At 39.4% G+C, this 25,545-nt stretch overlaps 1 protein-coding gene across 8 annotated transcripts in view; it reads left to right on the top strand.

The window, feature by feature from the left end:
• The window catches only part of SH3BP2 (SH3 domain binding protein 2), a 93,190-nt gene extending 72,001 nt beyond the window's left edge, over positions 1-21,189 (top strand). For all 8 annotated transcript variants that reach the window (XM_073342707.2, XM_073342709.2, XM_073342703.2 and 5 more), the window contains 12 exons: positions 4,325-4,464; positions 5,618-5,720; positions 8,737-8,854; positions 9,411-9,481; positions 10,106-10,191; positions 11,538-11,606; positions 12,460-13,096; positions 15,754-15,862; positions 16,336-16,391; positions 17,746-17,827; positions 18,143-18,202; positions 18,641-21,189. In XM_073342707.2, coding sequence (XP_073198808.2) covers positions 4,329-4,464; positions 5,618-5,720; positions 8,737-8,854; positions 9,411-9,481; positions 10,106-10,191; positions 11,538-11,606; positions 12,460-13,096; positions 15,754-15,862; positions 16,336-16,391; positions 17,746-17,827; positions 18,143-18,202; positions 18,641-18,778 — 1,665 coding nt within the window. In that variant the 5' untranslated portion in view covers positions 4,325-4,328 and the 3' untranslated portion in view covers positions 18,779-21,189. The remainder of the gene's footprint in view (positions 1-4,324; positions 4,465-5,617; positions 5,721-8,736; positions 8,855-9,410; positions 9,482-10,105; positions 10,192-11,537; positions 11,607-12,459; positions 13,097-15,753; positions 15,863-16,335; positions 16,392-17,745; positions 17,828-18,142; positions 18,203-18,640) is intronic.
• Positions 21,190-25,545: the final 4,356 nt, after the last annotated feature.

The raw sequence follows: 25,545 nt of genomic DNA, 5'->3' as shown, positions 1-25,545 counted from the left end.
TGTTCAAATTACCTGTGATACAGACTCAGGCGAACCTAACCCCTTAATACTCCGTTCATTTACCAAAAATGTTGCAAACTCTATTTCTAATGGTTGCTTTGCAAAAGAAGAAACACTCGATATGTGTTAAGTACTTGCTCTAGGTAGAGTATGAATAGGCTTTGAGGTATGCTGGAGAGTAACGTGACCACACTGTGCAGTGTTTCAAAGAAAACTCTTCAGTATTGAATATAGTGCTATAAATTACTGTTCCTGTGTTCCACCCCAGCATACTATAGAGCACAGAGTCTTCCTAACAGACATGGGATTGTCCCAGAAAATCCCTGAGGAGTCAGGTACAACAGGGACAAGGCCCTTTCTGGTGTGCTTTGATTGTCTTTGGATCAGTCTCAGTACTACTTGAGGTGAGGAAGGATGTGTGTTCAGTGGGCACTCTGTTTTTGTTTTTTTTTTGGGAGGGGAGAAGGATGGGTTGTTTTCTTGGCTTGGTCAGCATGACGAAAATTAGGCAAAAGAATGTATCTGTTTCTTAAAAACAAATGCTTTTTGCTGTTACAAGGAACTCACAGAATGAGTTGGGGAAAATTTTCTGAGTAGCCTCAGCAAGAGGCCCCATTCTTATCCTGGTTAAACTTGGTGTACTTACACCACTGTAATTGAGGCTAGGTACACAATGCAGCTTACATCAGTGTAAGTGATGTCTCTTGGGTGCAAATAAGGCACCCTCCTGAGCAATGTAAATTACACCAATCTAAGCGCCACTGTGGACAGCGCTATGCTGGCGAGAGAGCTTCTCCTGCCAATGTATCTACTGCCACTCGTGGGGGCTGGAGTAATTAAGTCAACGAGAGAGCTGTCTCTTGTCAGCTTAGAGCATCTACGCTAGCAGCGCATCTAAGATCAGAACCTGGCTCAGGGTCTCTTGTCTTGGCCTGCAGTCTCAGGTATTTAGACATGTAACCATAATCTGAAAAATGAGTTGGCGTTCCCTGTCTATTAGTGATCCGAGAGCTTAATGTGCTCAGATTATAAATCATACAGTGATTTACTGCAATAACTGCCAACTCCAGTTGGGATTTGAAAATCAAGCTGTTCTTTGTCTCTCCTGTATCAGCAGTAATAAAGATCCTGCAATCAGAACTTTTCTGACAGTTGTGTCCATGAAATCTGAGGCAGAATAGAATCTAGTGCTCTCTTTTCCGTAGATATTTTTGGATCTGAGGTATTATCAAGAGTAGTATTAGAAAAATATGTTTTTTCCCTAATAGAGTAAGCAGTTGTGATATGAAGATATATATGGGGCTTGAAATTGGTCGGTTACATTGGTGAGACTTCACTAAAGTCAATGAGTTTATTCCAGTTATACTAGTATAACACAGAAGAGACACTATCCTGTTAAATAGAAAGATTCCATTTTTACTTAATCTCCTTTTTAAACATAACCAAATCTCAGGAAATTTCATCAGTTTGATTTCTGATGATTTCAATGTATATTTTGACTGATGTTTGTCATTTAAAAAAAATATTGTCAGTCCCGGATTTCCCCTTCACACCCTTCATTTTAAGGAAATCACTCCCATGATGACACTAGAGTGTTGCAACATTTGGGTTTCTACAGCCAACTGAAAATGTGCTCACATTCCCTCATGCCTACTTTTCAGCTTCTGCAGTATAGACAAAAAATATTTAATCCAGTTTTGATTTCAGTTTGCAGGAATAACTTCAATGATTTTTTGGAGTTTAAAGCTTCTGTGCATAGTGCATCTCTGGCTCATTAACATGTTGCTTTTATCAAAGATCTCTGTGAGTGCAGTGGAACAAGTCGTCTCATGATTGGGGATTAGGTAATGGGTTGGGGAGAGGCTTCAGTGGAAGGTGGCGCAGATACAGCGTATGTGCAGAAGAGGAACTATTTCAGTGAGAATGGGAAAGTATTTGGGGCAAGTGAGGGAGTTCCCGTTGTACTGGTGGAGCCTATAGTGGGCTAATGGTGGTGTTCGAGTTAATCCATCATGGCTCCATCTGTTGTCTTGGGTTTGAGACTAAAAACATTGCAGCCCCCCGCCCTCCATCTCTCGAACCCTTTCTAAAAATAGAGGGCAAAACTAACATCCATGCCTGAGCGCTAGGCTGCTTAGGAAAACTAGCACTGAATTTAGCAGATAGACAATGCAAGTATGCATAAATGCATAACACTTCGCAAAAACGTTCTCATCCAGGGCAAGTTTAATTGCTCTTGAGGGAGAAGTAAAATATTACTGGCTTTTTCCCCATCATTGTCAGCACAGCAGGGAGCTGGCAAGTAGGTTGGATCCTGCTCTGGTAACTTTTTAATGACCATTTTTTCAAGGCAACATAAGGTGGTGTCATTCAGTGGTGAGAGTGGGTTATGTTGATTGTGACCTGGTCAAATCAAATCCACAATCTAGTATTCTGTGTGACATTTGTGTACCTGGCTTCACCACTTTGGCCCATAAGTTAATACATCACTGCCTCCGAGAAAGCAGGACATGTGCATAGGAGATGGGGCCTCTCTGGAAGTATTGGGAGGGCGGGTCAGAGAGAGAACAGAGGGAGCAGCATGGACTGGCAATCTTCTGAGCAAGAGGAAGAGACTCTGGGAACAGCGAGCTGAGTAGATCGGGGAGTTGAAGGTTGGGATAGAATCAGTGAGAACGGAGAGGGAACAGCGTAATGAGGAAAACTATTAGGAATATAGAGAAACTCAGTGGATGGAATGATATTGGGGGAGTCCCCTGGGGAAGAGTTCATTACTGAGGTATAGACACCTCATACATATCTAAAATATAGCCAGGTGGCCCTGGGTGGGGACAAGAGCTGGTAAGATAGTTGGTTCCATTCAGAGTGCCTCAGAACTTTGCGGCCTAGGGCACCTTGTGCAGTTTTGTCTTGCTCTGTTTTGAAAAGGAAGCTAGTAGGGTACTAGTTACTTGTGGTGCAGCTCACGCCTATGGCTTCAGAGTCACTGCTGTTACCTCAAACACTGATTCCTCTCTCGTTTCAGAATAATTATGATTTTATTAAACAAACATGGACCAAATTCTTAGTGGCTCTGTTCAATCAGAAAACTAGTATGGAAAGAAAAAAGTACCCACTGTACATGCTGTGGGAAAACAGAAGCATGTACTGTACTACTGCAATGAATCATTCAGCAAAAACAAACTCCTTGCTCTCTTCACAATGGGTACTTTGAGTCAGCACGTTAGGCTGAAGGGAATTTAGTTAGTGAAATTATATGTGTGGAAAGCACGTTCCTAGGTTATAGATTGACAGTGTTAGCATTTTTTTGTGGAAAAGATGGAGTAAACAGCATCCTTTAAATTTTTAGTTCTTTCTGCTCCGCGTCCAACATCTGTTCAAGTCACAAACAGCTTGAAATCAACTAATAATAGCTGAGGAACTTTAGCAGTTCATGAGCCCTGCTCTCTCCCGTTGAGGTACTCTGTTCAAGCCTTGGGAATAATACAGCATTGTATGTGAAGGTCAAAGTTTCTATTCAGTTCATAGAGGGTGTTCTCAGTACTAGATAATTAAGGGATTTATCCAAGCCCTGCACAATGCCTTTTATTGCCAGTTGAAGAAAGAAGGGTCTCTTTGTGATTATAATCAAGCTGATAAAACTAGTTATTAAGGAACTAATACTCTGTAGCCTGTAAACTGCATAAGAAGGGAGAGCAGAAAGAACTGTAATTGCTAGGATACTCAGTGCAGTGTGGCAGCAATAATTAATGTAGGCTGCCATTAAATGAAACATCAAGGGAGGGTGAATTTGAGTTTGATTATATCCTCACTGTATTGCATGTGACACTAAAAGCAATGTTATGTAATACACACTCCGGTTTATGACAGTACAAAGAACTGAGATAGATAAGAAATGAGGTGCACTCTGTATTTGAATCACAATGTCACTTCTTCGAATAATGGGGGTGGATCTTAACCCTTCCAGCAGCAAGGCTAAATACGTTACTACTGGATTGAGGCCCCCCCCCCCTTTTTTTTTTCTTTCATGGAAATGTTTTCACAATGTGTTGCTACAACGTGAAGTTAAACTTCTTCTCCGGACCACTGTCATTACCTTGGTGATATGTACAAAAATAAACGGGGACTTTGTGCACCATATTTTTTTTATGCATTGCAAACTTCCTGAAATCTCTGAGACACTAGTTTATTCCACATACTTGGCTGCTGTACTGTTAGTTATTTCCTTAAACATGTTTTCCAAACAAGCTTCCTTTCTGAAAGTTCATTTCTTAAAGCAAAATATACATACAATGTGAAATACTTTTTTCATTCTAAATTGCAGAACAATGGCCGCAGAAGAGCAGCACTGGCCAGTCCCAATGAAGGCAATTGGAGCACAGAACCTACTGACAATGCCTGGGGGGGTTACCAAGTCAGGATACCTGCACAAAAAAGGAGGCACCCAGCTGCAGATCTTAAAATGTAAGTTGGGGAGGATGTTAGTTGGACTGCATCTGGTTGCTTTAAATGTTTGCATTTGTGGACAGTGACAGGCAGGCATTATAGGCAGGCAGTTAGTGTTCCTGTGTTTATAATGAAGCTTTGCCCTTTTATGTGTTTTGTTCGTATTGGATTTAATTTTACAGTAATATCTAAAGACGATGCTTTCTTGTTTTAGAATATTAAAAATTTTAGATGGGGGTGCGGTGAGGATGTGCATTTCTTTCTTCCCTCTAGTTTGTTGGATTTGGATGTCAGTGCCTCCAAAAATAAGACTGAGAAAATGAATCTACTTTCTCTCCAGTGTACTTGGAATACCTCATTTATTTCAAACATTTTGGTCCATTATTTTCAAAACAAAGTTCTAGTCAACTTCTTGTCCAGATTGGAATGTATGAAATCTATTATTCTGAACTGGAGGTATACCTCCCCGAAGCCCCCTACCTTAAGATTTAGAGTAAACATATTTTTCATATCAGTAATTGCTCCTGGAATCCACATACCTTTAAGGTAAGAAATCCAAGGCTGTGTGTTTTCTTTGTTTCTAGGAAATGCATAAAATATAGTTTCATTATAACAGATATGGAAAGAAATTGCTGCTTTTGATATAGGAGGGAGAAACACTGGAATTTGATTTTTTTTTTAAACTACTCAGTTTTATTGCCAACTTCTCTAACTATATGAAGGCAAGGGAGGCTTAGTTCTGGTTTTGGGGTCAGCGTGAATATGTTTTGATTTTAGTTTCAGTCACGAAGTGTGGCTTTTTTCGGAGATCGGGTATTGTTGGCCTTTGGGTTATGTTCCTTGGATGTGGTTTGGGCTGCAGTCTCATGCTAGTGCTTTCCTCCACTAGAGAAATACAGGTATGGGTCAGCCTTACATCCTTTGAAGTACCTCCCCACTCCCCTTCAGAGCAGCTGTCTCTCAAATGAAGAGAACTGACAGCACATTACATTCTGATAGGCTTATGAGTTGACTGCAGTATCATGTGACTTGTCATTCAGCTAAAAAAATCATCAATTATATTGATCTATTAAACTAGCCAGAACTGCGTAATTCAGGCAGAATTGTTTGAAAGTGCTTAGTAATTCACTCACTTTGAGTTGATTTTTTTCCTCCCACCTTCTCTTTCAAGGGCCACTGAGATTTGTGATTATCCATGAGGGATGTATTTACTACTTTAAGACTAGCACATCTGCATCTCCACAGGGTGCTTTCTCTTTAAATGGCTATAACAGGTGAGTGGTACAAAATATTTATATTATACACAGACACCGTTTAATGATAAAAGCATGGCTTTTACTTAAGTTTTAAGTAACATTGACTCAGGGAAAAGTAACTTTTTCTAGTTATGCAGATTTTGTTAATTAGAGTTTACTTAAGGAACATTTAATGCACCCACAGTGACATTTCACTAAGGATTATTCCATTCACTCCATACAAATCAGATAGTGATCAGGCAACTGGGAAAGGGATCTTGGGGTTGCCTTTTCAAGCTGCAAACTGTTGGCATTATGTTATCTGAATAAACTGTTTTGTCAACATAAATGCCCTTAGAGATACAGGCTATGTGCCAAGGCACATGCTCTTATAAATACATATTCACTACAGATGTTTACAGTAATACTGCTGTAGTGTGTTTAATTCAGGGAGGAAAACCTACATTAACTCCATAATACAGGCAGACTTCTCACTGTTGCTGTTGGTGTTGCACCGTATTGCAATGTGAGATCTCTGCTCCAATAGGTAATATGACGTTTTTCCTTACTAGAAGATCCTATTCCTTTCACCTTTTACCATTTCTTCAGAGAAGCTATCTAAATGCTAACAAATAGGATCAACTTGATTTCTGATTTACACTGATAGATGTGGCCTTTTTGTTTTTGGCAGATATTATCACAGTCCCCATGTTTTCTAATTATCTTCATCATCATCAGAAAATAATAGAAATACTTTTGGAGTTAACTGGTGCCAGCCAATGTTGCCTCCTTATAGAGGACATGCTAAAAGGAAACGATACAAAACCACCCATATGGTCATAAACAAGAGAATATGCATGCAAAAATCTGTAACCCATCTAGCTATGTATGTGATATGTAAATTAAATATTTGCTTTTAAAATCGGTGATGACAAATCTAATTGACACATTCTTTCAAGCTGTACAGTACTGTCAAAATTTGATAGGTCTGTACAGAATATATGAGAGTCACATTAATAAATCAAAACTGATTTAGAAAAACAGCACTATAGTTACTGCCAATACAAGACCAAACTGGATACAGAATCTGGAGTACATTGCCATGTTAGTCACAACCGCTGAAATCAAGATATACTCTAGCAATTATTTTGGGGAAGTTCTATGGCTTGTGTTATACAGGAGGTCAGACTGGATTATCACAGTGGTCCCTTCTGGCCTTGGAATCTACAAACTTATGAGTTTTATTATTTTTCTACTGATTCTTCACTCTAAGGCCACATACGCATTCTCATACTTATTTGTAGGGGATTTTCAGCCTTAAAGTATTAGTAATGTGTGACAGTTCTTCAACAGTGCACAGCTGTGCTAAACAACTCTTAAGGGAAGATAGCAGAAAACACCATATCCAATTAGAAGTGCACAGAGAATTTATATAAACAGAATAAAGTTAACTGAGTTGAAATTTGGCCATGATAATAGGGTTAACACCTCTGTTCATGTGAAATATGGGAACTGTCATTGACATGGGTGACGTATTACATATTACATTTACATATTTATATTATACCACCACCCAAAAGTCCCAGGAATTAGGGCCATGTTGTGCTTGGTGGTGTTCAAACCCAGACATAAACACTGTCCTTGCCCCAAATATTGAATAAAAAGCTTACAATCTAAGAAAATGTGTGCAACTCTCATTCATATCAATGGGAGTTGCACGTGCTTGTCTGAAAAGAGGATCTGGGTCCTTGAGTAGACCTTGGTTTTACATCTCACGTTCAACAGTCCTGTGTCTAAAAGTACAGAGGAGCATTGGGTTCAAGTGACTCAGAAGGAAGAGTGATGTCACTTGACTCACCAACACCAGTCCTAAAGCACCGTGGGTATTTCTTACACTGACTTCCTTATGTCTTTAATTAGTAAGAGAACATGTTCCTGTTGCATTTTTAACCTTTTCTGTGAAGACTCCATGTCAGCAAACTATAGCTAGGATTTAAAATTAGACAGGGAATCTTGAATATCTGGCCATAGATCTTTCTAAAGTGTTCAGCAGTCCTTAATGGCAGCTGCTGCATGTTGGCCAGATTTAAAAAAATATATTTAACTTTGCTGCCTAAATGAGAGCAGAGTGTTTCTGAAAATCTGTCCCTGGAGTTCAAAATCCAGCTGGTTCAGGGTCTTCTAATGAGTTAGTGACTCTAGGAAAAGCTGTTCTTTAGAAGGAAAATAGCATTGAAAAGAGGTGAAAAGAGCATTGAAAATAGCATTGAAAACCACTTCCTAATGAGAGCTATGAACTAGTAACTGTGATGATAGTCATAAGCCTAGTTCCCTTTGGCTTTTGTGGATACAAGTATTTTTTCAGACTACCAAAAATCTTAGCACTGAGAGCCCCAAACCTCTTTTTCTCTCCCCAAAATCCCATGTTATGAATTTGTAAGCAATTTCCATGTGAGGTCTGTCTGAGTTGTGCACCTGAGAGTAAGGTCTTACCTGGTGAGGAGGGGAAAACAGAAACAACTATATCTAACCTATCTCCTCAAAGGAGCTGAATGACACGTGTCATTAAGCATCAGTTATTTTAAAAGGACTCTCTTACACTAAAATGAGTGGAAAGGCAAAATAAGGCCTAAAGTTCATATTAGTTCTCCTTTATGTTAATGGAAAAGTAGTGTCGTGAATTTCCCTTGTGAGGACACTTGAAATGAGGAGCACAACCACACAAATACCTCCTGTCATGATATGAAGTTGGGGTACAATAACATAACAAAATTAAAAATCTATAATGAACAAGTTTGTTACAAATGTAGCAGGTATCCTTTTTGGTGATTTCGGTAGTGAATGATCTCTCCCTTTCTCTTTGGCTAGCATCCTCCATTTTCATGAGATAAATACTGCAGATGGCACTATGGGTATTAGATTTTCTTTAGCCTTTTGACAAAGTTGATTTGAAGGGCCATTTTGTAGCTGAACATTAGGACCCTACATTTACCTGCGCAACAGAAATAACTGCATTGACTAGGCTTTTTACACTGTTGCTTTTTCTGTTTCTCAGGGTTATGCGGGCAGCTGAGGAGACAACATCAAACAACGTGTTTCCTTTCAAATTAGTTCATATTAGCAAGAAGCACAGGACCTGGTTTTTTTCTGCCTCCTCTGAAGATGAAAGAAAGGTGAATAACTTCCCATGACCCAAGAATATATTCCAAGGGGGTGGGGGAGGGAATGAATATGTTTTCATAGGAATTTAGAAATTGGGTGCCTAATTCTCTTACTGTGATTTGGGCACCTAACTCCTTGGCCTCATTTGAAAAGCCTGAGTTCTCACTATTGTACTAATCCAGATATTGGTACAGCATGTTATGTCTTCAGATCCTGACTTTTGGTTCAAGAAATAAACAGTATAAAAGTTTTTATAAACATGGAAAATGACTTTGTTAAATCCTTTCTCCATATATAAAATGGGAATATTAAATTACCTGGCTTTCTAAGTAGCAGTTTGAGATCTGTAGAGCAAAAGTTCCGTAAGTGGTAAGTAACATTTTTAGACTGCTCTAATACCTTATATGTTCAAAGCACAGGAACTTACAATACCCTTGTGAGTGAGTAAATGTTGTTATGCAGTCAATCCATAATTGCTAGCACCTCCAGCCTTTCAGAGGGCAGACACTTTATACATTTCTTTACTAAAAGCAATAGAGTAAGTTTACATGAAATTGTTTCTTTTAGAAGTGGATGGTCTCACTGAGGCATGAAATAGATTACTACCATGACAAGAAGGAAACTGTAACAGATTTAAGGTATGCACCTGCTAATTCTAGAATCACTTTCTTGATTCTTGCACTTTATCAAAAATTCCTTAGTAAAGAGTAAGGCCCTTGCTTTTATTAGGCATTGCTACAGTCAGTGTTTAAATGAGGAGATTTAGACTCCTAAGGTCCTACATCATTTTTGAAAATGAGAGTTGGGCTCCTAAATCAGTTGGCCTTGTGATGCTGAGCACAGTAACACCTAAAAAAAAAAAAACCTTTAAAAATCTGGGCCCATATGTTTATAAAGTTGCTTCCCATTCTTTGCACCTGATGACAAAACATGATTTTTTTGTTTGTTTTATTACCATTAAACAGTAGCAAGTACAGTAATTCCTAACTATGTCTGACTTTCTTACTACATAGGTTAAGTACAATAAAATATAAACCTTTTATAAAGAGCACTTGAAATATCAACTTTATAAGTCCTTAAAAATTAGAAGTATTTATTTGGCTGTTAATTGAAAAATGAGACTAGATCAGTTTTTCTGCTGCTTTCAATATTCTAAGACCAGCACTTGCCAATGTGCTCTTAACCTGAATATCTACTGTTAAATCCCATTAAGGCAACAGTGCACCTCTTACTATAAAATCCCTTTCCTTTTCTTTGTGTAGTGACTCTGGTTCTGATGCAGACAGTTTCTATGGCTCAGTAGAACGCCCCATCAATATCAACTACTCTCATTCTACAGAAAATGAAGGTGAGACTTTAATTTTGAATGTTTCCCTCTTTTACTCCTTACTCCATCAATAAATTAGACTTTTTGATCACTCCTTCCTCGTCAAACCACTCTGAGTTTGCAGCACTTTTATGGGCTTAAAAAAAAATTCAAATAGCTGAAATACTATAAGAATGTTTGGCCTAGTATTACAATAGAAAATTGTTAATGCCTATGATAACATTACAATACATGAAAGGTTACAATAATTGTAAAATAAGGGACACTTGGGATCAGATTCTGAGAGATGCTCAGCATCCTAAACCCCCGAGTGAAGTCAGTGGCAATTGAAGAAGCAACCTTACAGGGGTTGCTAAGCACCGTAAAAGATTGAGCTCTTAGTAGTTGTCCATCAGTTTAATGTCAGAAAGTCATTCTGCTCGCCCATACATCTGACTGAAGCATGGATGAAGACACTTTTTTTTTTTTGGAACATTCAGCCATGTCTGTCTGCCCTATATGGGAATGCCAAATGATCTTTATTAAAGCTGACAATGAGAGTGATTAAATGCCCTTTACTTTTACAGAAGCCGCTTAGAGCTATAATCACTTAAATATAATATGTTCTAAAAGCTTAAAAAGAAGCAATACAGTGAATTATGTGGACTTTTAGCATGACTTTCTGTAAACCACCTGCTTCCGGCACAAACTGTAAAGTTTACCTATTAACCATTCGTGTAGTATTAGAATATTTTTGCATCTGGAGGAGTCCTCCTCCAGAGGAATGAGGAATGAGTTGTTGTTCGGGCCTTATAGACCAGCTGGGTTGAGTAGGCCTATGACAGAGACAGTGGGTACAATTTTCAATGGGACTTAGGCTTGTAAGGGTATGTCTACACTGCAGACTCGTGGGAAAGGTGAGCCTTTGGGGACTCTGCTGAGAATGGAGTTTCAAAAGCCTTTATGTCACTTATGGTATGTCTATACTGCAGTTAAACACCTGCAGCTGGCCCATGTCAGCTGACCTGGGCTGCAGGGCTGTAAAATTGCTATAATACTTTATATTATAGCTCCAGTTTATATTTATATTCCAGACTCTGGAACTATCCCCATTCACAGGGTCCCAGGCCCAAATGTCTATGCTGCTATTTTAGAGCCCAGCAACTGTGGAGAAAGCTGAAAGTTGGCGCCTGTGGTTCTATCCTGAGTGGAACTAGCCAAAATTACTTAATCTTCTGTCTTGTGTTTTCCCTTGTAATGGAACCAGATTTTCATTAATTATAAAAAAAATCTATTTTTTTTAATAAAAATCAGCATATGCATGTTCCCTGTGATCAGATCCCAATGAGTACTTTACAGTTTTAAACACATTTTAATTTTATCTGCAGATTATGACCAGGAAGAAGATGAGGAATCTTACTTACAGCCAGATTCTACGGATTTAGGGAGACCAGATGGTAAGACAATATTCACCAGTCATGATACCTTTTAAAGATCTCAGATAAAGGTGACACTCATGTGAAATATAAAAACATCTGTAGGCTGATGCTTTAACTCAGTATGTGTGAAGCGCCATGGGTAGTTACAATAATTGTAAAGGTTTCAGAGTAGCAGCCGTGTTAGTCTGTATTCGCAAAAAGAAAAGGAGTACTTGTGGCACCTTAGAGACTAACCAATTTATTTGAGCATAAGCTTTCGTGAGCTACAGCTCACTTCATCGGATCTGATGAAGGGAGCTGTAGCTCACGAAAGCTTATGCTCAAATAAATTTGTTAGTCTATAAGGTGCCACAAGTATGCCTTTTCTTTTTGTGAATAATTGTAAAGCAATGAATAAGTGGAGCCTTAACCTGAGAGGTACTCAATGTCTAAACTCTCAGTGAAACCAGTGGCAGTTGAGGAAGCCAAGAACATTAGCACAAGTGCTGAGTACCTTTAAATGACTGTGTTTCTAGCCATTGTCAGCCAGCTGAATATTGGAAGGTCTTGCTGCTAGTCCATGGATCCGTCAAAAGGATGGATGATTCTTTTCAACATGCTTCTGGACTTCCTTCCATCCTAACATAGGCAAAACACCCAATGAAGTTAATGTGACTTGTGCCAGAGTAAGGACTGCAGGGTTTGGCCCTTAGTAAAGTCCAGAACTGTGTTTCAAAGTTAAGTGTCCATCTGGCACTGAGATATCATGATGATAGGTGCCCTAAAATATCCTAAATCAAATAGAAACTTCACTTCAAACAAAAGGAGAGTAGAATCTTATTTTCAATTTTTAAATTTAATTCCTCATGTTCTGTGGGGTTTTCTTACACAGATAACATGATCCTCCCACCAGCCTACCCGCCACCTCCAGTTCCTCACATCAGAAAAGTTCCCTATGCAGAGACAAGGGTGCACTCCTATGCAGGCCAGTCCACTGGGCCTATGGTTCCTCCACCACCTCCTAAAAGAAGCTTACCTGATATAAAACCAGAGGATTCCTTAAATACAAGGGGAGAATCCCAGTTTCATTGCAGAGCGGAGTCAAATCTAAAAATACAGCCATCAAGCCGTAGAGTAAGTGATCTACCACCACCGGTGCCCCCTATGCCTCATCTCAAAAATCTTTCCTGTGTCAAAGAGAGCTGCTCGCCATCAGCAGAGAGCCTACCTCTAGTCTGCATTTCAATGGGCAGTGAAGGATGTGAGGGGCTAAAACAAATGAACCTTTCTCCACGGGTCCCACCTCCATTACCAAGCAACAAACCCAAGCTATTAATGGAGAAGCCAGTGGAGGCCAAAGTGCCAAAAGAACACAGCAAACCTGGGATGTATGTTCCACAAGTGCCAGTGGAGACCAGAGCACCAAAAGAACATGGCAAACCTGGACTGTTCGTGCCACAAGTGCTACCTAAACCGCCTGTGCCTGTATTCAAATCTAGATCAGAGAAATCTTTACTTCCCCAGTTACAGTAAGTATGAAAACAGATCAAACTTTCTGTAGCATATTTACCAAATGATATCTCTGATACTTAGTTCATCAGGCCCAAGTCAGCATTCTCCCTCTTCCCCAAGCTTTGCAGTGAAGTTACTGCACATTTTTGTAATGTTCATCAGTGAAAGTAAACAAACCAATTCTTAGTTTTACTGTAATACGCCAACTTGATATGATACTTCTCAAGGAGATATAGAACAGATGCAGTGTGGTTGATTGTAAGTCATGATACATGTAAGCATGATCCAGGATGACATGAAAAAGACTGAGATGTTAATGCCTATTTTGATTCAGTCTTCCCTAAAAAGGTTAATGGTGACCAGATACTCAACACAATCAACATTAAGAACAAGGGGGAAGAAATGCAAGCCAAAATAGGGAAAGATCTAAATATTCTTTATCTTGATAAGTTAGATGTATTCATATTAGCAGGGCCTTATGAAATTAATCCTAGGATACTTAAGGAACTAGCTGAAGCAGTCTTGGAACTGTTAGCAATTTTCTTTGAGAACTCCTGGAGGATGGATGAGGTCCCAGAGGACAAGAGGAGGGCAAACATAGTACCTATTGTTAAAAAGGGGAACAAAGAAGATCCTGGGAATTATAGACTAGTCAATCTAACCTTGATACCTGGAAAGATACTGAAACAAATTATTAAACAATCAATTGGATAAGAGGATAAGAGGATAATAGGTATATTAAGAATAGCCAGTATGGATTTGTCAAGAACAGATCGTGCCACTTACTGGCCTTGTGGTGTGGGGAAAGCAGTAGACATAATATATTTTGATTTTTTAGAAAGGCTTTTGACACAGTCCCCCACTGACATTCTCTTAAGCAAACCAGGGAAATATGGTCAAGATTAGTAGTATTCAACCTGTGCTCCCCAGACCCCTGTGGCTTCACAGACTAAGATTTCTAAATCTCCGTTTGAAATTTTTTTAGGGGTCTGCAATTGAAAAAAGGGTGAAAACCATTGATCTAGATGAAATTACGATAAGGTGGGTGCAAGTCTGGTTGAAAGACTGTACTCAAAGTAGTTGTCAGTGGTTCGCTGTCAATTTGGGTGGGTGTATCTGTTGCACAGGGATCAGTCCTGGGTCATTTTCATTAATGACTTGGATAATGGAGTGGAGAATATGCTTATAAAATTTGCAGATGACACCAGCCTGGAAGGGATTGCAAGCATTTTGGAAGACAGGATTAGAATTCAAAATGACCTCGACAAGTTGGAGAATTGGTCTGAAATCAGCAAGGTGAAATCAATGAAGACAAGTGCAAAGTATTTCACTTAGGAAGGAAAAATCAAATGCATGACTACAAAATGGGAATAACTGGCTAGTAGTAGTAGTACTGAAAAGGATCTGGAGGTTATAGTGGATTACAAATTGTATATAAGTCGTCAATGTGATGCAGTTGCAAAAAAGCTAATATCATATTGTGGTGAATTAACAGGAGTATTGTATGTAAGACACGGGAGGTAAACATCCTGCTCTACTTGGCACTGATGTAGCCTCAGCTGGAGCACCGTGTCCAGTTCTGGGCACCATACTTTAGAAAAGATGTGGATAAATTAGAGTCCAGAGGAGAGCAACAAAAATTATAAAAAAGTTTTAAAAAAAAACAACCCCAAAACTTGGGCATGTTTAGTCTTGAGAAAAGAAGACTGGGTGAGGTCTAATAAGTCTTCAGATATGTTAAGTAAGGGCTGTTATAAAGAAGACAGTGTTCAATTGTTCTCCATGTCCACTGAAGGTAGGACTGTAAGTAATGGACTTAATTTCCAGCAAGGGACATTTTAATTAGAGACTAGGAAAAACTTTCTAACTATAAAGGTAGTTAAGCTCTGGAATAGGTTTCCAAGAGAGGTTGTGGAATCCCCCATCTTTGGAAGGTTTTAAGAACAGGTTGGCCAAACATGTCAGGAATGGTCTAGGTTTACTTTGTCTGCCTCAGCACAGGGGACGACACTTGATGACTTCTCAAGGTTCCTTCCAGCCCTAAATTTCTATGATTCCATGTTTAAAAATTGCTACACTAAGGAATCTGTCTGGAAGTTTTATGGTATTCCCCTACTGTCTTCAGGGTGTGAATATGTCTGATGTTCCTTATGAGACATTATATAGTCACTGATTTTGTCTGTAATCTTAACTGCACAGCATTTGAAAACCCTGCAACAAACTGTGGCTCTTGGAAATACAGGAATAAGTATTATACAACCTAAAGTAAAGCACATAAGAACAAAAGTGTATCTTGTCTGTGTCGGGTTATGCTGAAAAGATACAATAGAGTCTTAGACTGTAGCTGGTAAAAAGCCTTCACATCAGGATTTCAACAGGAATTGAAAAAATAGCTTTATGCTCTTAAAGCACATGCAGGCTCTTACAGAGAAGGAAATGTATGCTTCAGTGTAAGTACATTCCTTAGTAAGGGACATGGTGTATATCTGCAAAAATGTCCTTACAGATGAAAGCCTCTATGTCCATTGCATTGCTCAGCAGTTTTGAAGTGAATAATAAAAACTGTTAAATGACCAATAAGGAGCTAACGGAAACAGAACAAACTGGTTCTGCATTTATTGTCTCTGAATGTTTTTTCTGCAGAAACGTTCTTCAGTTTTGTTCTTTCTTCCAGGAGATCGCCACCAGATGGGCAGAGTTTCCGAAGCTTCTCATTTGAGAAACCAGCATTACCTTCAAAGCAAAACAAGTCTGGTGAAGATTCAGATGAAGATTATGAAAAAGTAAGATCAGATGGCACATTCCTAAAGAGAACACTTCTAAGTTTTAGGGGGTTGTAAATTTGGGCTTGAGTCAGGTCTGTAAGTTAGAAAGGAGTTAGTATAATTAGTAACAATACTTCACTTCAGAATACTGCTCCAGTGCATTGGCCAACTTTATGAGAGCGCTGGTAACAGATTTTGATTCTAATGTCAGATACGCCAGAATGTATTAGCGCTTTTGAAGGAGCACACAATAGGGAATAATAGTATAGTAACAAAATCAGGAGACCATGGGTGTAATTTAATTCTACAAAATATTTGCTGTACCATAGAAGTTACCTATAAAATTTGGGCCTGAATTTAGAGAATCCTAGGTAGCTGCAGTATGTCAAAAGACACTTTGCTCTGTTTCAGTTATTCCAATCATCTTTTTAAAATATTGCTGTTTACCTTACTTTACACATTTTAATTTTTTTTAAACGCTGTCTTAACAGGTTGAACTGCCTAATTCGGTATTTGTCCAGACCTATGAATCCACTGAAGTAGAAAGGTAAACTTAACGTTTTTTCTTTTTTTTGGAAAGAGGAGTTGCTTATAAATCCTCAAATAAAATGACCTGCAGTCTAGAAAGCCATATTGTGAGAGTTAAGACTAGTAAATCAACCTGAGATTTCTATTGAACGCATGAAATAATTTACCATTAGTTTGTATATAAATAAAAAATGACAAGTCCTTTAAATTGAAAACCAATGGCCTCTAGGAAAGCTAATTACATGTTAAAGTATTCACCATAAAGTAGTAATGCATAAGATTTATTCCTTCTGGGACAATGAATTGGACTGGAGTCTGGCTTAGGGTTATATAGAACTTTTAAACTCTAGGTCACTGGTTCAAATGTAGCCCAGACTGGTAGTGACCAAAAGTCATTATAATGTGATGGCCATTTCATGACCTATATGAAATGAATTTGATGGTCTTAGTTCAGTTCCCAATGGACAAGTATCCTCAACAACAATTGCCACCATAAGCTTGTTGGCAGTCCTCAGCAGAGAGGCCAATGATAGAACGCGTGCGACTGAATTGTCCTCTCGCGCTCTAAAGGTGATCCCTCCAAGTAAAAGCTGGAGAATTGGGGAGCGGGAAGGGGGAGAAGAAGGGAGCGCAGTATGAGAAAATTGTATTGCTACTGCCTGCTCTGTTGTTGTTTGTTTCGTACCATCCAATATATGCTAGTGAGTTTTGAATTACTCAGGAAGATGATCCAAGGATGCCTGGAGAAGCTGATGATCTAAAGAGAGACAGAGACATAGATAGGTTAGGAGAAGGGGAACAATAGGCAATTTGACTTGAATGTAACTTGATTCACTGGTCTGTGGAGAAAGAGACCTTCATGCTTCAGTGCTACCAGTCAGCATGTTTCATGAGCATAGAATCCATTAAAAAAAAATTGAGTCTAAAGTATTGTGCAAATATTAATCAACTGAGATCTTCACACCATCCATCCTAGTAGGGAAATACAGATTGGGAAAGTGAAGCCGAGAGTCAGTGATGTTTTGAAAGCCACACAGCAAGTTGGGGAGAGAGTAGAGATTAGAGACCTAGAGTTTCTTTTTTCCAGCCCGTGCGCAATCCACTAAGACATCACTACCTCCCTATACACTAGCTGCTTAAGGACCCTAATGAGTCTTCCTAAAATGATGAGGTTCTATTAAGTGTCCATTACCATCAGTCTGTGAAACTGCCTTCCCAGCCTTTAGTTAGTTCTTAGGCTAAATCATTACAATCCGTGAAATGATGATTTACATTAAGGATTTTGAGATGTAGACATATCCATTCTATCCAAAATCTGTTAAGTTTGTTAGTATTTTCTGAATGTGATATTTACAGTTTCCATATTATTTTAGGATGTTCAAAGCTACCAGCTCAAGAGGACATCCACAAAATGGATTATACTGTATTAGGAATTCATCTACCAAGCCTGGAAAGGTAACTCACAATAGGGGAACCTGTGCTATAAGTTAATTAAATGTAACTCCCATTTAATTGTTATTTGCAAATTAACGATATTGGAGTTTAATTACAGTAATGTATTTAGCAATTTAGACATGCCCTTTTTTAAAAAGGGAAGTAGGTCTGAAGCAGTAGCTGTACATCCTAACTTGCATAATGCTCAATGCTCAGTTATTTGAAAGAAATGTAACTGATTCCTCAAAAAAGGTAGTTTTGAGTTTTTTCTTCATAAATTTGTTAGGAAGACTTTTTTATGCATGCTGAATGTAATATTGCATTTTCTTTTTCAAGGTATTAGTTGTATGGGATGAATCTGCTGAGAAAGTGAGAAACTACAGAATCTTTGAAAAGGTTGGTATGAATGCTGTACATAAAAAGGGCCTCTATGGTATATTTACACCTGCTCTAGTTACATCATACAGTATCAGCCTAAGGCTTCCCGTTACCTCCAAACACCCTCTCTCCCCCTTCCTCCCTCCCCCCTCTGCAAAAAACGTACAGATAGGCCTGAGCTGCAAAAATCAGATCTGGATTTAGAGCCGGAGAACTCTGATCTGGGCCTTCCATTTATGAAGATAGGAAGTCTATAATGTTCAGACCCAAATATGATCTTCAGTAAAATTATAGGGTGTTTGGATCCCCAGGTTTGGTTTGGGCTTATCATTTATGTGACATGAGCTTAGGGTTAGAGCTTAGGTCACATACATAATACTTTGCAAAGTAGTGGTCTGTTTGGAAAGGCTTCATAGGTGCCATTGATTACAGGTGTATTTTCTATCCCTACAACAGGATTCACAGTTTTACTTGGACTCAGAAACCATGTTTTGGAACATTGGAAGTTTGGTTGAATACTACTCCACCCATGTCTTACCCAGCCATGACAGCTTGATTCTCAAATGTCCTTATGGTTACTGTGGACCAAGGTGACACGGCCTGCAAAATGAACTGACTGTAAGATCAAACACACTGTGGAAAAATGGGCACTTAGAGGGATGGTAGTTTTCCCCCCAAAATTAAATAGGAATTCCCATGCCACTGGGTTTGATTTCCTGAACTTTGCACACAGAAACTGTTTCTGCCATTTGTTCTCCCACTGCCTACAGACTTGCATTTAAAGTATCTCTTTGATAAGCCCTTCCAAACCAGGCTGCTGGATTTCAGACCCTCGTTACAGCTCTTTCTGTGAAAAAAGGCTGATCTGGCTCTGCTGTGAAAGGTATTTACAAGACGTGCCCTTTGAGGAATCGCTGCTGCTACTTTCCTAATCATGTGGATGTGAAGTTGGAGGAAGGACCTGGCCAAAGAGGCATTGTGGACAAAACTATTAGGAAAGGAGAACTTTTGAAAGAAAAGCACTGTCCATTTGTGACAGGGAATACTAATTTTCTGACTTGTATTGCTTCTTGAGTCAGTACTGGTGCTTGACTGAGATTTTGTAATAGTTTATAATTAATCTGTAAATAACAAGGATGCTTATGGAAATAACTTGGTTCAATGGTGGATATAGGAAATCAAGGAAGTGGGCTTTGTAAGTCATGCCTTACAGAAGGCCCATCTCTAACTCCTGCAATCAGCCTCCCAGTGCCTGCAGTGGTATGCTCAGCTCTGATGGTGGGTGTGGATTTTTATATATTGCTTACTGATAACCTCTCTGGACAATTGTGGACCAGTATTAAGTTTGCTCCATCAGAAACCCTATTCACAAGTTCTCAGTCAGAAAGATAGTTGCCAATAAAACTTTTTCATGTATGTATGAAAGAAAAAAGGAGGATATAGGCTGAAGTGGCGAATAATCTGGAGACTAACCCAGATTGAGATTGAGACTTCTCCCATATCATCACTATCAAAGGCAATAGGAAGGATGGTAAATAATACATAAAACTTCTATTAAATCATGTGGATAAAGTTGTCAGCGCATCAAATTCAGTATATGTAGAGCACAATGGTCCCATTATACATTGTGTAAATCACAAATTGTTCTTTCTGTTGGTTTTAACATGTCTATTCAGTTTGGAGTCCTTGTATAAAATAAATGATCCCAAACCTACTGTTCTCACTTCCTGTCAGCTAAGATAAAATTGCAGCATTAACAACCCTATTAATGGTAGGTGCATGTAACTTTTGTTGACATATATTTGTGTAGGAAAATCCTAAAGCCAAGGTGTTAATAGGAAGAGCAACATTTCCACATAACTGACTTTTCCAGTGTATGTTGTTTAACAAGGGGAGGGAGGGAAAAAATACCGTACTTTAATGTCCTGTGTTTCTTAACTTTTGTGTCTCAAGAGTACTGTAATGGTAACATGGTGATGAGCTCAAACTCCGTAGAAGGAGAATAGAACTGATCCAAGTTTGTATGATAAGGTTTCTGAATCCAGATTGGTGAATAATCTCTCCTGGTGTTGACTTTTATATCTTTATGCACACCAGGTTTTATTTCTGACACTGTTTGTATTTAAGTTATTTCATGCATTTAACAAAGGTGTTATAGGGTAAGATTTTCTATTTATAAAAATAATAAAACGGGATCCACATTAGATATTACCTATGATTGAATTCTCCTTTAGAAAAGAGAGATGTGATCTTTGAACTGGATTTCGAGCCAAAATCCTTGGGTTCAGCTCCCAGCTTTTAACACAGTGTATGGTTTTAGGCAAGTCACTTAATCTCTGTGCCCACCTTAAAGGAACGTTGAGTATAAACTAAGGTTTATGTGGTGCTTGGAAAATGTAAAGCACTATGCAAGTTTTTGATATCTTTTAATAGGTTAATATTTGTGAAGTTTTAATGGGAATCCTCTAGGTTTCTCTGCTTCTCCTCTAATATGAGGAGCTGAATGTGAAGCATGCTGTCAATCAAGTGTTTGCAAAAAGTCATTAGAGCTGGTTCTACTCTATGTGGAGAGAACTAGTGTGAGGAGAGGATTTCTCAGAGGTAACCCAGAAAATGTTTATTACTTTCGACCTCTGCTTTTTTTTTTTTTTTCTTTTGCAGATTTTGATCAAATGAATTCTGTCCTGTCTGAAAACAACTGACTAGGTCATACCAGACCATTGACACTTACAATATACTGTCTTGCAGGAAGCAGTTGATTCAGATCTAGAATTATACTAGCATTTTGTTTATTTCCTCTGACAACTATTATTATTCATCTTGAGTGCCTTAAACTGCAAAAGTACTTACATAACACAGTATAGTAAAACTACATAACACTGTCTTGTGTAATAGGTGAAATTTGCACACATGTAAATATTCATTTTCTATGAATTACTGCCAATTTCCTTGTGACAAACCTATGAATGTATACGTTTCTGAGGTAAATAAATTTTTAAGACGAATTCATACCAACTGTGTAATTTCATTGACCTACCATACACACTAAAAAGGAAACTTCTCCTTTTGTTGTGCTATCTTTAAGGAGCATCTGATTCTTTGATTTTGATTTTCAGCACCATTGAGAAGTAATGTTGTATATGGAAAGATCTTTCAGAAAATCATTATTTCTGCAAATAATTGTGTATCAAGAATAGATTAGACAAACATCTGTCAGAGATGGTCCTAGGCAGGAGTGGACCTATGCATTTTGCAAGCCAGAATGGAAAACATTTTCAGCAACCCCTTCCCTCCACCCCTGCTGAGCAGCTAAACAAAACAAAATATGGCTAGCCAATCAGCAAAACTGAACAAAGATACTCCCATGGAAGTTGACGTCCTAGAACCAGCCCTGAGTCTAAGTATATTTAATCCTGCCTTAGTGCTGAAAGATGGACTAGATGACCTCTTGAGGTCCCTTCCAACTCTATATTTCTACGATTCTGTGATCATGAAACTGTACCCTATTGTGAGGTGCAATCAATAAATAAATAAATATTAAGGAGAAAAAATCACTAAACATGGGAGCCTTAATGTAATTGAGAATCAGCCCAGCAAAGTGTAGTGGAACTGTCTGGATGCAGAGGTTATTTGATGCCCCTACGGGAGTCCCATCATCTATTCCATAATTGTGCCTCTAGCAAGAGACCCCAACAGGTTATAGACTTGGCGATTTGTTTAAGGTTCAGTCCCCAGCTGAGAGTATGTCACTGAAGGCTCTGTGTAAGCTTGAAAGCTTGTCTGTCTCATCAATAGAAGTTGATCCAACAAGATACTACCTCACCCACCTTGTTCCTCTAACGTCCTGGGACCAACACGGCTACAACAATACTGCATACAATCATTGAAGTGAGGCAGTCTGTGCAGCAAAGATCTTGCTAGATTTTATCACTAGAAGTTTGTGCTTCTATCGGATGTATTATACCAACTGACACACCACTGATTGTGCTTGTCAGTGCTAGCCACTCTCATTAGGGTTTCTTCCCCTGCATCCAGAAGTAAGCACCGAAATGCTAATTTCACTTAAGGACACAAAATGCTGAGCGATGCCTATAGCAGAATTAGATGAAGAACATCTTGGGTGAATGGGCATGTGTGAATCAAGCAAGGAACAGAGTCTCCCTGAGGAACCTTCCACTGGGTTTATGGGGGGTGACAGTGGGTCTGCCTACTTACCAGCACCCAACAACTGCTATCTCTTTAAGATTTCAGAAGGGCAGAGAAGGCCAACCAGCCAGTCTTCAGACTACAAGATAGGACGTAGTGCAACACTAGATATAATCCCTTCAAGAACCAAGTAGAGGGAGAATATTCCAGCTGTAGCCTCTAGTTAGTTCCTTCCGTCTATCTGAATGTGGGGTACGTACATCCCATCACAAGCTTTTTATATCTTTTTAATTCCACCAATAAAGCACTTTAAAAAGGCATTTTTCAGCAAAGCCAACAAAACAGAAAATTGTAGGCCAAGCCAATGGGGAGATATGAGGCAAAAAACAGCTTACAAGACGAGACAACAGGTGGAGACAGACAGATGGGAGAGCACAAACTAGACAATACTGGTCAACATGATTATGTAGCTGGTGTGCTAAAACCACTGCCATTTTAGCCTTGTAATCAGAATATTCATCTCTAGTGTCAAATACTGTCATGAGGAAGCTATAAACATAGAGATGTTGATAATTAAAATATTTCCAATTAGCTTTACTTGCTTTCTGTCCTTAGAAAATGAAGGTGCTTCTACATTGTTCCTTTGTTACAGATGTCTCTGGAAGTATTGTACCCTTGATGTTTGTAGCTGGAGAGATTAAGCAGGTAAATTGAAGTTTACTGACATGCACATACAAAACAGTTTGATAACATATATGGTCTGTGCTGCTTCATGCTTTGTGAAGATTTTGTTGTCAAAGTTAACATTGCTTTTTTTTAGATTTCTTGAGCCTCTGTGGCAGTTACTTTGAATTTAGTGACATCAACTGGTCAAGCAATAAAATAGCACTATGCACGATAAATTCTACATCTGAATACATTCAACAAAGATTGGGTGATTTGGAAAAAATCCTTGTTATATGAACTTGTGAAACTCTTAACAGAAGCTAGGTCTTAAAGCTCAAGTCTCAATATCAAGTGAAAACTTGATGGGATGGAACACTACTGTAACTGGCTTTGGGTGTAACATCATGTGACCAAATCCTGCTCACATTTCTCCTATAAGTAGTTCCACAGATGTCAGTAGCACTCCTCACCTGAATAAGACAGGATTTGGCCAAGGGAAAGACTGAGGCAAATTTCTTGTGATATTCCTTATGTTTAAATTACTCTAGGAAAAACACTTTCCGTTTATAGTATTTGCACAATGTTGGGCATCTGGTCTCACGACAAATCAATATTTATTCTATCCCAAAACCTTACAGGATTGCTGCTGATTGTTGTGAAATTGAAATATTTTTGGCTGGAAAACTGTTTGACCCCATATCAAACATATCTGATATCTCAAAAGGGTTTCTAGCCCCTTAAATGTTCAAAGTTTCCTTTAAACTTTGATGAGGCACTTTTTTGTTTCAGCAATAGGAACATTGGGGGATGCCAGACTATTTGTACAGCTCATTAAATATAGAATAACTTGTAGTTCTTCCATCTGAAAAACACTTTGCAAACCTTAGCTTCACCACGCCTCTGTACCTCCACTTTTACAGCTGGGTAAACCGAAACAAAGAGGTTCAGTGAGCTGAAGATATATAGGAAGTCTGTGGCAGAGCCAGGACAGAAATCAGGTCCGCTGACTCCCAATCTGTGCCTCAAACACAGGGCTATCCATTACTACCTATCCTGTATATACCCTAATGATAGCATCTAATCTCTGTTTGTTAGGGAGATGGCCATGCAACCCGGTCATGACACGGTTCTTTCCCTGAGGGGCCTACAGTCTAGACACTGCAAACAATCATTTCCATGTATAACCTTATCACACATTCTCACTGAAGCAAATGGATTTTTCATGGAAACAGGATATTTGCTGAAGTAACTTTTTGCAGGATTAGCCCCTGATTTAGATGCAACATGTTTTGAAGAAGGGGAGATGAAATTGAGTGAGGCAAAAAGAGCAAGTCAACAAAATAAGATTAGGAGACTTCTTGTTTTTTGAAAGTCACATTATTGTTCCTTTTTCATTTGTCTAATGCTTTTATGAGGCTGTTTAATGCTTTCAGCTCTTCGCTGTAGCTGCTTCTCCTGCCTTTCGCTATCCCCTCCACACTAACTACCCTCTAAACCAATGGTTTTCAAACTGCAAGTTGCGACCCAGTACTGGGTCGTGGTGACTCTGGTCAGCATCGCTGACCGGGCTGTAAAAAGTCTTATCAGTGGTGCTGTCCAGCTAAGGCAGACTAGTACCTACCTGTTCTGACACTGTGTGCCGCTCCTGCCCCAAGCACCGGCTCTGCACTCCCATTGGCTGGTTCCCAACCGATGGGGTGGGCGGGTGCCTGTGGGTGAGAGCCACGTGAAGCCGCTTCTGTGCCTCCGCCTAGGAGTCAGACCTGCTGCTGGCCACTTCTGGGGCACGGCATGGTCTACGGTGCCAGGACAGGCAGGAACCCTGCCTCAGCACCCCACTGCACCTCTGACTGCGAGCTGCCCAAGGTAAACCTGCACCCCTAGCCCACAGTCCCCTCCCACACCTTGAACCCCTCATTCCTGGCCCCACCCTGCAGCCCTCACGTTTGCATCCCAAATCTCTGCCTGAGCCCCTCCCACACCCCAAACCCCTCATCACAGGCATCAACAATTTTCTTCAACTGGGTCACCAGAAAAAAAAAGTTTGAAAACTACTGCTCTAAACAACCCTTAATGTGACTAGTTCTTCCTTCATATTACCCACATAGACCACAACCCTGCAAGCTGTTCTGCATGGTTGAACTCCTACTCCCACACAACTCCATTAAAGTTGATAGGCCTTCACTCTGGTGCAGTGAGAGAACAGCCTGTAGAATTGAGGCCTAATATACTGAATTACAGAAAACATGACAAAAGAGGGACAGATGGCCTCACAAATTGTGAGTATGGTGCCTCAACAATCTCTTGTGATTTGTGCTTTACTTATATCCCACTTCTGTTTGCCTTTCCAATGGCTGCCAGACACACATGGTATGTCTATGCTGCAGCTGGGAACACACTTCCCAGCATGGGCAGACAGACATGTACTAGCGCTGCTCAAGCAAGCACACTAAAAATAGCGGTGTGGCTGTGGGACACAGGTGACTGCTTAAGCTACCTACCCAACCCCCGGGTACAAACTGGTGATTAGCCCAAGCCACCACCCATGC

Source organism: Lepidochelys kempii, chromosome 4 (genome assembly GCF_965140285.1).
Source record: "Lepidochelys kempii isolate rLepKem1 chromosome 4, rLepKem1.hap1, whole genome shotgun sequence".
Taxonomy (NCBI): Eukaryota; Metazoa; Chordata; order Testudines; family Cheloniidae; genus Lepidochelys; species Lepidochelys kempii.
This window is presented reverse-complemented; position numbering and strand designations above follow the sequence as displayed.